Source organism: Patiria miniata, unplaced genomic scaffold (genome assembly GCF_015706575.1).
Source record: "Patiria miniata isolate m_02_andy unplaced genomic scaffold, ASM1570657v1 HiC_scaffold_14, whole genome shotgun sequence".
NCBI classification, from domain to species: Eukaryota; Metazoa; Echinodermata; class Asteroidea; order Valvatida; family Asterinidae; genus Patiria; species Patiria miniata.
Window position 1 is genome coordinate 11,160,134 of NW_024037052.1, and position 15,887 is coordinate 11,176,020.

Here is a 15,887-nt window from a genome sequence, read left to right on the forward strand (position 1 = left end):
GAAACCCCAAAGTTTTATTTTATTCACTGTATATTTTCTTTATACAGAATGCAATGGATGATTCAGAGAAAAGACATAAGCATGCTAAAAGCAGAAAAAAGGACAAAGATGACAGAAGGAAGGAGGGGGCAAGAGAGAAACATTTGAAATACAATCAACCGCAAAAAGCACCTGAGAAAGGTCACAGTAAGTGTACTTTAATACAGTTGTGTTTTGGGATGTGCATTTTTCCCCTGTAAATTACAGATGATTTGTAAAATAAAATTATATCTTTAACAGAAATTGACCAGAGTGAAATTTAAACCTCTGATCTCTGGTACAGTACTCCGGAGGTTGCAGGTGCAAAGAATTTATGCTGATTGGAAAATTTTTGCTAAATCTGGTAAGTCTAGCACCTGTAAGCAGAATATCCAAATCTATGCATATATGGCAAGCAAGATACCGGCATGTTTGCATTCTGATAACCTGTCTTGCAAATCTCAAAGCAAAAGACAAAAAAAAACCCAAAAGGTGATTACATTAAAACAATGTTAATGTTTGCCAAACAAAATTCTCGATTTTGCAGTGTAATAAATCAATTTTTACCTCCAAAATCCTTCCTTTGCCAAGTTGGCCTGCTTGAAGAGAGTGTGTGGAAGTTACCAGATCTTTCTATTTTTTTTAGGGAGTGTTGATTATGATGAAGCTAGAAGTCGGAATAGAGATGACATAAATCATTCAGAGGCAGATAGGCTTAACCAAACAGAAGACAAAGGAAAAAGATCTAAAAAAGATGATTTTATCAAGAAAGAACGAGAAAAGGAAAAAAGAAGACAAATTGAGGTGAGGCTTTTCAAAATGAGTAAATGTACCCAGGTTTGTAGAAACTGGTATTAGCGACCAGATCCCAGTGACTCTGCTATACATACATGTACATGTAATGTCATATTTTCTGCTTATCCAAACTTACTGCCAGTTTCAGTTTTAAAATGTTGCAAAGTAAACTTATGCATGTTTTTATGCTAGGTACAGGGTTCCCATGGTCATTGAAAACCTGGAAAATAGAAATTTGGATATATCAGTTTCCAGACCTGGAAAAGTTATGGAAAAATGTTAAAGTGACAAGTCAGGGAAAAGATATTCTGATATTAATTGCCGTGTAAAGTAGACTTGACTCAAGTCAGAATTGCTTTTAGTCAGTATCTCAAAAAAATAAAAAAATAAAAACAAATTACCAAAAAACTACTTAGGTCTACATCACTCTACTTACCTGTAGAGCGAATACTACTTATTGTTCTCTATGCCGGCAGGCAATTTGCTAAGAGTTTTACACAATAGCGCCCTCACATGTCCTACCAACGACGCCCTGTGACATGCGCACTACGTTAACGTCCTCTTTTTCTCTTAGCCGCAGGCGAGGTATATCGTGAAATTTTGATCGACCCGAATTTCACTGTTTTATTTATGCCTCTTTGCTGGGAGAAACCTATTTATCAGGTATAAAGAGAAAGTGTTTATTGTAGAGTTATCATAGTGAGTTATTCTAAGTGAAGTGAGTTGGAAAAATGAGTAAATCTAGGAAGTTGGGGAGGACTGGGTGTGTCGATAATGGAGGGACGTACATCCCACCAGACAAGACCGAGTTCTCGGGGGACTGCACCGGTGATGGTACGTCACCGCGGCAGCAGTCCCCTAGTCGGCCCCTTCAGCCACTGCCGGCTGTCGGAGCTGACGGACCCGTTGACCAAGCGGGGGGCCGTACAACCCCACCGTCTTCGGTCAATATTCTCGGGTCCGCCCAACTGAAGGGGAAACGCACCGGCAAGACAAAGAAATTGTCTGACGCCGGGGCAGTACCCAAAAAGGGACGTACGGCAAAAGGTGGCCCCGCTACGGGACGCACCGTGCCTGTCCCTGGCACGTCTACGTGCCTGTCCCTGGCCCCTCTACATCGGATTTTATTCGTTGTTCGTGCATCCCCGTGTCCCCGCAATCCTCAACAACTACTCGCAGTCGTTCTTCAAAAAAGAAAAAATCAAAAAAGAGCCGCCGTTCCCACCATTCTTCGACGAGTTCTAGCGAGTCACCCGGCCGATCACACCGTGGGAAACGCCACAAGGGTGGCGACCCGATTTCATGCGATGATTTTTTGGAGGCTTTTCACTCCCTCGCGGCCTCATTGTCGGGCCGACAGGGAGATTACAGTCACAGTTGGCCGACTCCGGGCCAAAGGGACATACCACACACGGTTAGCCGTGCGCCGGAGTCCCATCCAGAATTACAGCCCCCACACGCCAGTCATCACGGCCGTGGTGGGGTGACTACAGACCAGCGGACAATGCCGTGCACGGAGGGCCGTGCACCGGCGTCCCCGCCCGGTATTAGTTTACACCCATCGGTGTCACTAGAGTCCGAGCGGGTCTCGATACCGGGACACCGTGACGGCGCTGCTTCGCCCCCGAGGCCTGGTTCCCATTCCCCGGTGACAACTCGCCCCCCGGACTCTGACAATTCGGCGGACGAGAGCGAACTGACTCGCACCATGCAACGCCTATCGGTGGCTGAGACCGAACTCCGCTTGGTCCAACAGGATATGATCAGAGTTCTGAATCTTCCTGCTGGGACCGAACCTCCTCCTCCTCCTGAGCGTCAGTCATTCAAGAAGAGATTGGGACCGCCGACAGAATCAGTCCGGGCGTTTCCCACAATGCCCCTGGACCGCGTGTGCGTTGACCACATCGACGGGATAATGCACGCAAAGACATGGAGTGCCTACGCTAAGCGCGTAGACTCGTATTATCATTTTCCCCCAGGGGATTTCGAGAAATATTTCTCAACTCCAGTCCTGCCGGACTCGGCCATCGACAAATTCGCCGCTGACCGAGGGACGGCTTCATCCAAAGTTCCTTTTACGGACAAGACCCGTGGAAAACTGGAGGATGTCACCCGTAGAATGGACTCGGCGGCACGCATGGGTATGCGTGCGACGTCCTTTCTTCTTCTCCTATCAGAGTACCTGGCACTGGGATATGAAGAAGATTCGGTGATACCAGCCGACATGATGGTGGCTGCTCTCCATTGCCTCGATCGCGGCCTGTGCTCCACTCTCGACCAGTTTGCTAGAGTGTCGACCTTAGCAACATCGTCACGCCGCGCCAATGTGCTAGATGCGCTTTTCCTCCCGTCACCGGGAGCACGTAAGCGTCTCGACGAACTTCCGCTTTCAGGCCCGGATTTATTTTCTGGTAAGTTCCAGGAGGCCATGGAGGCCATGGAGGCCGAAGCAAAGCGCCTCAAGGCCACTGAGAAAATTAATCTCAAGAAACCGGCCGAGCTGAAAACTGCGGACAAGACAAAGGAACAACCTTCTTTTGTCATTCCCCGGCGCCGCCCCCCGGTCAGGGCGGCCCGTGGTGGAATTCGTGGGCGCGCCGATAAGACGGTTGGCCCGCGTTATTCACAACCACATACCGGACAACAGCGTCCCCAGTCGGGACGCGGTTTCCGTGCGCCCACTCCCCGGTACACCGGGGCATGGCGCAAGTGACTTAGCGCAAGTGACCTCGACGATTGGCTAGTAGTGGGTCGTTCTCGGGGGGAAACGGAAGCGGCGCTCCAACTAACGTGGCACCTTGTTTCCGACCTTGGATTTCTCATCAGCACCTGAACACCAAGGAATCCCATCCAGTCCCCTCGCAGGTTCCCACCTTTCTAGGTGCATCCCTCGATCTTCGCAGGGGACTGGCCCGTCCATCGGAGGACCGCCTGCTGAACCTTCGGCAGTGCGTGTCCCTCTTCCTCCCGATGGTAGTGGCTCCGGCCCGAGCCTGGCTCAGGCTGTTGGGCCTTATGGCCAGTTTGGTGGACTTGGTGGATTTTTGCAGGTTGAGGATGAGGCCAATTCAACTTCACCTGCTTTCTTTCTACAGACCCCACTGGGACCCGATCGACCATCTGGTGCCCACTACCTCTTGGCTAGTCCCCCACCTTCGTTGGTGGCTAGTCGATGCCAATATAACGCAGGGCCGCGTTTTCCGCCCGCCCCGCCCGTCGGTACTGATCACGACTGACGCGTCAGGGTACGGCTGGGGGGCTACCCTCCACCCGCGACAGGTGGCGGGCGTATGGGGCCCCAAACATCAATCATCCCACATCAACGTCCTGGAAATGCTGACGGTCACCAACGCCCTAAAACATTTTCAGTCAGACGGCAAGCAGTCCTGGTACGATGCGACAACGCCACAGTGGTGGCATACATCAATCACCAGGGGGGCACTCGGTCAGGCCATCTGTGCGCACTAACGTGGGATCTCACCCTCTGGTGCATACATCACGGGATAGCACTGTCGTCAGTCCACATCCTGGGTGAAGAGAACGTCACAGCCGACGCTCTGGTCACTGCTCCCACAGGTGGCTCAGTCGATCTTCCGCCTAATCGACCGGCCGCATGTGGACCTATTCGCGTCGCGAATGAACAATCAGCTACCGATCTACTGCACGAGGGGCCCAGACCCCAATGCGTGGCAGACCGATGCGCTGTCGGTGCGGTGGGACGGCCTACTGGCCTACGCCTTCCCACCCATCTCCCTCGTTTCTCGAGTGCTGACCAAGATCGAGCAGGAGGATTGTCGAATCCTCTTCATAGCCCCGTTCTGGCCTCGCCAGCCTAGGTTTCCCCGGCTTGTCCGACTCTTGGTTCACCGCCCGGTAATTCTACCAAGGAGGGCTGATCTCCTTTATCAGCTTAGCTCGGGAATCAGTCACCAGGCTCTGGGGGATCTTCACCTGACGTGCTGGGTATTGTCACGCGATCCCTCCGCTCAGCAGGCCTTTCGCGACGAGCTGCAACAATTGCAGCCCAGTCCCTTAGAGCCTCAACCAGAAAGGTGTACGATAACCGACTACGCCATTTCTTTAAATGGTGTAGACGGCAATCCATTCATCCCCCCAATACTTCTGTAGGGGAAGTGGGGGATTTCCTCCTATACCTTTTTAACAGTGGGCTCACGACGGCCACGGTCAGAAATTATCGATCGGCCGTTGCCGCGATCCATCAGGGATTTTCGGACGGTTCCTCCGTTTCCAACAACCCTGCAATTAGTCAACTGATCAAGGGGATGTTTAATACTCGTCCCCCATTACGCACATTAATCCCATCTTGGGACCTCTTCAGCGTATTATCTACACTGGCGAAGGCTCCCTTTGAACCAATGAATTGCTCAACTTTGTTACAACTCTCCATCAAAGTAGCTTTTCTATTGGCTGTCGCTACATCCCGACGACGTAGCGAACTACACTCGTTATCGATGCAGACAGGACACATCCGGTGGGAACCGGGGGGTGTCCGCCTGATCCCTACGGCCGGTTTTCTCGCAAAGAACCAGTTGGAGACCTTTACGCCCCCGGACATCTTTGGCCCCCGGACATCTTTGTCACTTCGTACGGGACGCGACAAATTGTTCATCACGACGACCCCGCCCCATGGGCCGGCGTCCCGCGATACAATCACTCGCTGGATCGTGACAGCTATCCGTTCTGTACCGGGCGGCTGGCCAGCGACCCAGGGACCCATTCGAGCGCATGAGGTCAGGGGAGTGTCCACCTCGTGGGCCTTTTTTTAGGGTGTCCCCCTAGGTGACATCGTCAAGGCAGCCTGCTGGAAGAACCCAAACACGTTCTCCGAATGCTACCTGAAGGATGTCCTCCAGGCAGATGGCAAGGCTGAAAGAGAAGTGCTGCTGGCGGCCAGTCGAGCCTCACGGAAGCACTAACGGGTGAGCATATAAATATACATGTATATATTTTTATGGGCATTAAGTTTAATTAGGTGTACCTATCATGTGTTCATCCCCATAATGGTTACACCCCCCTGACTTTTTGCGCACGAGCTCTTTGGGTTCCCCTGACGAGGTGAAGCCTAGAGCGTCTGGGGTGTAGGTTTTGGTTTGGGGTTGTTTGCCTATTGGACACGCCTCATGTCCTACACCCCTGTAGACATACGGTAATTCGCGTATACCCACCGCCTTACTCGGTGCGAGTCTATGCATATGTAGTATTTGCTCTACAGGTAAGTAGAGTGATGTAGACTCCCCTCCCCCCCACACAGTAGTGTGGTTGGGGTCTACGAGCGAATACTTACCTGTAGAGCACCCCTCCCTCCTTCCCCACTATACTCGATTCCTTGAGTGCTTACGCAAGTAGCGCTTGAGAAAAAGAGGACGCTAACGTAGTGCGCATGTCACAGGGTGTCATGGGTAGGACATGTGAGGGCACTATTGTGTAAAACTCTTAGCAAATTGCCTGCCGGTATAGGGAACAATGCATATGTAGTATTCGCTCTACAGGTAAGTATTCGCTCGTAGACCCCAACCACACCATTGTGGGGGGGGGGGGATTTACATCTTTAACATGCGTTCCACTTCAGTGTCGTATAACAATGCACACTCACTATGTATACAGTATGGGTATTACATGTACATGTGTGTGTACATGTGAAGAGCATACACGTGCATACTTACATGTACATGTGATTCAAAAGTGTTTACCAATAAAGCAGCCATATTGGCCATATTTGCCGCCATATTGGCCGCCATTTTGAATTTGAACATGATAACAAAAAAGATATACCAGAAATGAATTTGTGAGTGCCAAAAACATATAACTAACAATTTTATTTATGATTTTATCATATTATTAGGCTAATATTATTTTTTACCAATATGGCGGCCATATCGGCCGCCAAACTGGCTGCCGTTTTGAATTTGAAGCATGATAGCAAAAAAGATACCAGAAATGAGTTTTTCAGGGTCTAAAACATATAACTAACCATTTTATTTATACTTTTATCATATTATTTTTTACCAATATGGCAGCCATATTGGCCGCCGTTTTGAATTTGAAGTATGATAGCAAAAAAGATCACAGAAATGAGTTTTTCAGGGTCTAAAACATATAACTAACCATTTTATTTATACTACCAATATGGCGGTCGTCAAACTGGCGGCCTTTATGAATTTGAAGCATGATAGCAAAAAAAATACCAGAAATGAGTTTTTCAGGGTCTAAAACATATAACTAACTATTTTATTTATACTTTTATCACATTATTTGGCTGATACAAGTATGTATATGCCTTTTTCCCCCCAGTTTTTACCATTTTCGGCGGCCATTTTGGCGGCCATCTTGGATATCACTAGAGCATCGGATTTTTTTAATGTTAACATCCAAAATGTGTTTTAGGACCCTAAAATGCACCAAAAAAAAAATTGGTGTTGGTTAGTTCTGGGCTGGGGGTGCACGTAGGGTCCCCATACACACTCAAAATAAGTTCTAGGTCAGGCCCTGTTTTGTTGTAAATTGACTGAGTAATAAACACACAATTTTTGGCATTTAATGCAATTACCAAAGGTGCACTTGGACTTTTAAAGGACCCATGTAATGTAATGGTTTTTTAATAAAGTTGTGGTATGCACTTTTTTATCCTTTTTATTTTTTCTTGCAATTTTCATTTTGCCATTTTTAAGTGCATTAAGGTGCCTTTTTATGCTAATATGAATTTGCATATTGATGAGCAAATGTGTGATTTTTTATTCAGCACCAAAAGTTGCTAGAAATTCGGATTTATTGGTGTCAAACATTTTGTTTTTCCTTTGGGGATTTGTTGTTGTTTTCGTAAATGACAGTGCTAACAAATGTTTTCAATGAGCAAATTTTGGGTTCACAATTTGAACAGAAAACCCCTAAACTGAACAGTGTCTTCCTGAAATGACATCACTCCAACAGCACTTTCATTTGTCAGAAAAAGCAAGGAAATGTTTTAAATGTTTGAAGAAGTCCACTTTTCACCAAGATTTAACCAAAAAAGGTTGGCGAATACACGTAGTTTACATGTAAGAGGAGTAAAATGTTGCACAAATTATGTTTTCAAGTAAAATTCATGTCATGGGCCCTTTTAAAAGGTCATACCTTGATTGTTTCATGATAGGATGATGGAGACAATGGAATACAAGTAACTCATTCCTGGACAACTGCTGGCAATGACGGCTATGAAGACGACTTTGAGGTATTGGATTATTTTCCAGATATTAATGCACTGCATATATGTAGGCAAGACCAGTTGACTTTTTCTCAGAGTTTGTGATATCTATAAATTACAATTCACAAAATGTTGCATTATCGTTGTGGATAAGGCCAAAACCTAAAAATGCGACCCTAAAAATTTTATCAGCAAGTAAAAAAAAAATATATAATAGACATAAATGAATTTTAAAAAAAATCCTGTTGTCTTTTCTGTCTTCACAAAACACCTCAACAACACTTTTGCATCAAAAAATGCTTCTATTTACTTGTTTTCCTACTTACATTCGCTATTGTTTTAGAAGAAACCTCCGTAGTTTTTACAAGTTAGCATCGCAATAACTAGTTCGCAATTGTCGATGTCGCGGTGACGATATGAAACACGCATGCGTACTGCAATGCTCATTGCAGCGATGACTGGTTCCTGCCGCGCCGTGCAAGGGCCAATTTAGATGGCATGATGGAAATGCGGTAACCAGTCCATGCATGGCTATGCTGTATCCATGGCAGCGGTGCACTGTCAACTGGTCGGATTAGACATTGTAAAAATGCCAAGAAAACACAGATGGAGAAAGAACATTTTTGCAAGTTAATTTACAGATCTTAATCTCTCTTGTCTGCAGGCACGGATCCATGCTATGCTGTATCCATGGCAGCGGTGCACTGTCAACTGGTCAGATTAGACATTGTAAAAATGCCAAGAAAACGAACATTTTTGCAAGTTAATTTACAGATCTTGATCTCTCTTGTCTGCAGGCACGAATCCAGGGGTGGGCCGCGGGGGCACATGCCCCCAGTCAAATTGAGTCCACAGAAAAAAAGGAGGGGAAAAAGGGGAAAAAGATAGGCGCCGATATTAAACATCGGCCTGCAAACATTGCGTACTGGCCGTATGACACAGCAAGCTCAAGAACCATACCTCAAGAACCCACCGTCCCTACTCCATACGTTGCCTACATATACCACGGATCCTAGACACCAGGATAAACGACTGTTCTGAGCTCTAGTACAAAATGCACTCAATGGACTTGCCTTAATTGGTTAGATGGGTGATAACGGGCATTAATACCTGTTGGCGCGTAATCGCGAATTTTCCAGGTGTGCCATTGTGTTGGGTTTTTGCACAACATCTAATACGGAAATATTCATAAAACTGTAAGTAAAACTACTTCTTATTTTAGATATAATTGTTCCAAATTATTTTAAAAATAAATACTTCAGGATATAACAGATGGTATTGTGCAGTTTTTGTCGTCATAGATGAAGTATTGACCCGGGAAATAAATGTCAAATTTCGAGGAGAACACCGTTTACCCAAATTTCGTTTTAATTACGGGCTTTTATTAAAAAGTTTTAGAGAGATAGGATGCCGAACCGATGAAAGAAAAGTGACATCTCATTGTTCATCTTAAAGCTAAAGATATTGTGCTTGGCACTACCATGGTTATGTAGTTATCACTTATCAGAATTCAATAATAAAGACCAAAAACGTAGACTCATGAATATTCAAAAATATAATTCGCTGGCTTGACAGACTTCGAGGCCAGATCGGGCAAAGAGCCTTGCAAATTTGAAAGCCACCGCGCGCAGTGGTCTTTGTTGAAAAGTATTCATGGTATTTGCCACCAGTACAGGCCGTTATTACGCATCTAACCAGGAGTTGAGCCGAGTCGTTAATCCTTGTGTGTAGGATCCGTGCATAAACTAACATATGTACGATGTATTCTCTACCAAAAGCATGTGCAGCTTATATGCGGTGTATGAAGTGCCACACACACGTTGTGCACTGCTCTTTGGACCTCACCATTGGTCATGGGGTGTGTTTCCGTACAAACCATTTGCCATTTGCCAGCATTTCCACGTGCTTTTAAATTTCAAATTATACTTTACATGGCATCCAAAACATGTCCTTGTTTGAAAATGACTTCTTGAACGTCATCGTATAGTTTTTGTAAAGACCTTATTCGAAAAATGATGTAAAGTCCTGAAACAATATTGAAACACCCCTGAAGACATGGATCCGTCTATAAAACGTCTTTTTTTATGAAGAAAGTTGCGATCCAAAATTTGGGTTTTGACGTTACACGCATTACTGAAAATACAAATCTGATAAGTTTGGCACTTAAAGGGGATCAGTTTGTTTTTAGGACAAAAAGAATCAGCAGTTATTACCAAAAGGCAAGTTTAGTACTCGATTGAGACATGCTCTGGCAAGCTAAACGGAGGGTGGTGTTGCTTACCCAAGTGCAAGCGGGAAAAAATGATCGTGGTTCGCCGGTGGCTTCGGGGGCTGGCTTCCATGTCGGGCACGGGCTGGGCACGCTGGGATAGGTATACCCCAATTCCCGATATCTGTTTCTCAATGTCATCATCTACAACTATTTCCTGTAAGTTTTTACATAACCAAATGACGAATCCACCTTAAAATTGTGTCGTACCGTGAGGGAATTGCAATCATGGCGAACTACGATGATTGTTTTATGCAATTTGTCTTGCTGCGCTGCCGATGTGCCGATGCTTTATTTACAATACACATGTACACGTAGGCCTACAGGCCCTTTTCTTGAAATTGAAATTGGACTAAATTAAAACCAAGAACATTTCTTTAAAATTACATAGAGCAAAAAAAAAGGAGAAACTTTGAGGACTGCATGAATTAATTTAGTCATGAAATAACACTGCCGAGCTGTGAAGTTACAATGAGGATGGAGGCCTGTTTTACTTTTAGCTTGATTAAATTCAATTTACATGTTCAAGCAGTTTGTTCTTATTGATAAACTGAAAGTTGCAACTTGAACACTGAGGTTTGACAAGACTACATGAAGATATCTGGAGACAAAGTAAATGCACGCAACTTTTGGGTATAATAGTAGCCATTTTGGATCGTTACCATGGCCTCATAAGGGCAATTCAACAGTAACGGAAGGACGTTTTCACTCATTATACAAAATTTCAAATGTGTGTATCACAGACACTGTTATTAGTTACATCAAACAAGTGTCACAATAATTATGCCGTAATGCTACCTTCAATTTCCACACTTATTGGGGGCATGAATACCTCTCGTTCATGAATTATGAATATTAATGAGGTTGCTAACGGAAGGACGGTAAAACGGACAAGGGTTTTCCAACTTACATGTGTTTTGCATAAACTCTGTGAATTTTATGGGGCAATTACATTTTAAAGGTAGGAAATGGAATCCCTGAAGCTTTAACTATACTATGCCACCTTTCATTTGAATTTAAGTGTTTCGGTAATATAATTACAGCGTCTTAAGTGGATTGTAATCTGGTGATGGAAGGACAGTAACGGAAGGACAAAAGGTTTACTCAATCATAGCATGAACAAAATGTGAATTTACACTAATTATACAAGTAAAACAAATTGCTGAAATGTGTAACTGAATGTGAAATCAACAATATGCAGACCTGGCATAAATAATTATACCCAAGAAACTATTGAGATAAAGATAGGTGCCTTCTAATTAATTATAATAAATGAAAAATGAAAACAACCAAAAACACATAATTCACGAACACAAGACTACTACAGAAATAGACTTCAAACCCATCACCTCAATCCTTAAAAGTTAAAATACACAGTATTTGAACACTTGAGTATATTGGTTACATGTTCACCAACAACTTTTAATAATAAGTTCAGTGTTTTACCTACATGTACATGTAAAGGGTTGGGGGGGGGGCCTACCAGCCTACATTTTAGTTCAAAACATCTACCAGTAGACCTGATTGCATCCGAATGATTATGCTTCAAAAACATTTCAAATTTTAGATGTTGCTTTTAATTGAACTCTAAATTCAATGTTTGAAATCAAATTATAACAATTTAGAGTACCGGTAGTAACAATAATTAACTTATAAACATCCAAACTGAGGTTGTTAACTGTGGCATAATTTGTAAAAAATTGCACCTCACATGTCTTACACATGTAAATTGTATGAAAGTGCCCAATAGTACTTCCTGCCATCTCATTTTTGACTTATTTTGCTTGTGGAATGGCTTCACAGAAATTTTATCTTTCCTTATTGTCCAAATTGAATGGCGATGGCAGCAACTTTATGATTTGATTTTCTGCTTTATGATTTGGGTACATATACATACATACATGTACCGTATATATGTACATTGCACATGTTGTACATGCCTATGCCATCCTTTGTAATGAACACCTTGCTCTGCTTATACCACCTTTGTGAAGGTGGGTCACATAAATGTTCTTTTAATGCTCATTATACAAGCATGTATTTGCAGTGATTTTCATTTTTCAACAGGAGCACAAATGTTGTAACATTTGATGAAAATAACATTTGTGCTTCCGTTACCGTCCTTCCGTTACCAATTTGGTAACGGAAGAACGTGATTTAATTAATTGTAATTAAAAAACGAGAAGTACAGAAGTGTCAGTTATAATGTCATATTGAAGGCCTATCTAAACTTGCTTTACATAATAACTTTCATTGCATTCTGATTCAAACTACAAGTTTCTAAAATAAATTTAAAATATGTATTTTTTTCTGTAACGGAAGGATGTTTTTGAAGGCTGAAATATTAGAAGTCACCGAAGCGAAACAAATTACGCAAAACGTAAAAAAAAAGTTGCAGTCAGCTTTTCAAGACCTATACTTTCTCATGACAGAAATTGATGGCGTAAGTACACATTGTTGTGTATGTAATGGTAGAATACTTTCATGTCACTGTTAACCACATTTTTAGGATTAAAACAGGATTATTACATAATCCTATTTTTGGGTACCAAAATGTATCAAAAATACAATGCCGACTCCAAATCTTAAAAATATAGGCTTTTAGCTTTCATTTGACACCAAATTTGCTTAAGTCACATTCATTTGAGTTTTTTGGTGTCATGTCCACTTTGGTGTGGAATTGTCTACAATTAGTCACTTATATGATTTAGAAAATGTTATTGAAGTAAGGATGTGCAAGTAGAATCAACAAAATAAAATTTTCAAAAAATAAAAAGTACATAATATACCCAAATATGGGGGCAAATATATTACACGGCAGGTTCTGACGATTTATGCAAATTAGGTATATTTGGGTCAAAATTAACGATGGCATTCACCCACATTTTGTTTGTTATGGTTCAAAGAATTGATCTAGCATGGATGCCAGCTATTGCCAAAATGTCGTGAAATTATTTTCTAGAGAACTTTTCCACATTTGGCTGGCCTACTAATATTCTTGTTGGTCTCTTTTATGCAATGACCAAGTTCAGATGGAAGAATTTTGGGGTTTATAAACACTGACATTTAGTTGGAAAATTGAGTTGGAACTATGGAAGCAGTGGGGTTATCAGCTGGAGTCTGATGAGACCAGAGTTTGATGCTCTGATCTTTTGTGCATCGTTGATCTTTGTCTTTTGAACTTTTGTACAGAAAATACTTATTTCCGTGAAGTGTTTTGCTGCGGTGAAATACTTGTGATTCAACAGGAGGACTTTCCTCGCCGACTCCCTCTTTGATGGTGAAGCTTTGCATGAGGCAGAGATTTAAGAATAAAACACCTCCCATCTCATATTCTTGACCAACTTCCTTCTTGACATTATTTTGGGAGTCTTTTGCGTCATCCACTCTATTGACCCCGAACAATCAGTTTCTTATTCAGTTCGTTAAAACTTGTTAGACCGCTACCAGATCAAAATGCAGATCATTTCCAGATCGTGGCGAGATCATTACATCAGGCCTTTTTACACTTTTTCCGTTTCGAACCATGTTGAAACCAACCCAGTTCATCCCGAGTTGTTTTTGACATGGATTGGAGAGACACAATGTTCACACTTTCTTCACACGAACCGGCTGCTGCATGAACCATGTAACGTTCAATCCGGATAGGGCCACTGTGTATTCACACTACGAATCTCAACACGGATCGCATTCGGCATGGCACGCTGTGATGATTTTCTCGATCCCATAATGCATTCCGATGCACGTGTACGAGGCCTGTTAACCTGCAGGTGTACAGCTTGAATTTACTACTCGGTGAAATACAAACTCATTGGTAGTATTGTGCATGCCCAAGTATGATAATTAGGAAGACTGGTCACGTGAGAGGGTTTGACCAATTATAGAGTGAAGGAATCCGATTTACATGGGCGTCTGATTTTTGATTATGAGACCAGTTGTGCAACATACCAGTTCCAAAATGGCTCCGCACATTTCATTTGTACTATTTAATGTTAGAAATTCTTTTGCACATTTTGTAATACAAGCCCAGACTCGTCAAAGGATGCTCCATGCTCGGAGACGTTTTTGGATGATAATGAAGAAGATATTGGCTTGTGATTGACTGGTGTTTGTAATGGTAATGATGGGTATAGTGGCGGGAAATATGCACGGTGTGTCACACTTTCGGTAGAATGTCTCGCCTCAACTCAACACGGATCTGCCGCGGAGTGAACTCAACTCGGAGCGGTTCACACCATCATTCTCAACACGGCTCAGGCCGAAAATTGCGATTTTGATCTGGTTGAGATTTTGATTTTGATCCGGCTAGAGCATGCCAAGGGGGTCGGAACTGGGTTGACATTCTAGAAGTGGGAGAGGGTTGGAAAAAATCTCGGTGGTGGAACCTGTTCCAACCCGGAGATTTTGGACAGTGTGACAAGGCCTATACCGGTAAATGCGGCACTGAGCTGGTCTTGACGCATGGCTTCTACCGCTAGCACTGAGCTGGTCCGACAAAATTCTATTTAAGACAACACTGAGCTGGTCTGACAAAAACCTACAGAGAGCACTGAGCTGGTCTGACAAAAACTACAGAGAGCACTGAGCTTGTGCCACCCTCGGCTGCTACATATAGCACTGACCTGGTCTGGCTCATGGCTTCTACAGACAGCACTGAGTTGGTCTGATGAAAGCTGCCTACAGAGAGCCAGACGTGGTTCTAGAGCCTATTTTTTTGGGGGGGGGGGGCTTGCAGGGTGGATCCAGAAATTGTTTCAGGGAGGCGTGCTGAAATGTAGAACGGTTATTTTCTCAGGACACTTAGGCCTTCGAAAATCAATCGGGGGTTGGGGGGGGGCCTCGTGCCGCCATATTTTCAATGGGGAGCGCTGATAAAATCCTACAATCAGGCACACTATATTAAATAAAAGTGTACAAATGCACCATTCTCACGACTATTCATTTAGGGGGAGACTGTTCGCATGTACGTCACATTCTTACATTTTGCTAGTGCAAGTTTTATTTTTTATTGTTTTTTTTTTGGGGGGGGGGCGGCTACAAAATGTTTTTGCCTGCCAGCCCCGCCCCCCAAAAACTGACCCCTTTTTTTTTTTGGCTGAAAGGAATATGAAGATGATTTTGAAGAATTACCCAGCAATTCGGAATTTGAAGACAATCAGTTGGTAAGTCCAATAAAAACAAATACTTTTTAACCATTGGCAAACAAACTTTTTGTGTCACAGATATCCGCTTTTGCTGTCGTTTACACAACCTAAGTTGAAAATAGATAAGACAAACAGAATTCTAAGATTGATCTATTTGACTGATTATGATTCACTTCTTTGTTTTTGTATTTCTTTATGCATTTGTTTATGCTTACTGACTTGAATTCTTGTTTAAAATTTGAAGGACCTCACTGAAGTGGAAGCACTGAGGATTGCAATGAAAAAGGAGAATGAAGCCACCTCCCGATACAGCAGTGACGTTGTGAGTATAATGTACCCAATCGTGATCAAGGGCTTATCAGGGATTGACATTGAGGGAGATGTAATAAATGGAGACCACCTACTCTTCACATTAGTAATTACAAATAAAATGCCACTCAAATTTATTTGTATTTCCCAA

General features: G+C 43.3%; 1 protein-coding gene across 1 annotated transcript in view; it reads left to right on the forward strand.

The window, feature by feature from the left end:
* The window catches only part of LOC119722045 (cytoplasmic dynein 2 intermediate chain 1-like), a gene marked incomplete in the record, with an annotated part of 98,047 nt that overhangs the window by 29,924 nt on the left and 52,236 nt on the right, over positions 1 to 15,887 (forward strand). The window contains 4 exon segments of the mRNA XM_038192033.1: positions 48 to 186; positions 665 to 822; positions 7,964 to 8,041; positions 15,386 to 15,445. Coding sequence (XP_038047961.1) covers positions 48 to 186; positions 665 to 822; positions 7,964 to 8,041; positions 15,386 to 15,445 — 435 coding nt within the window.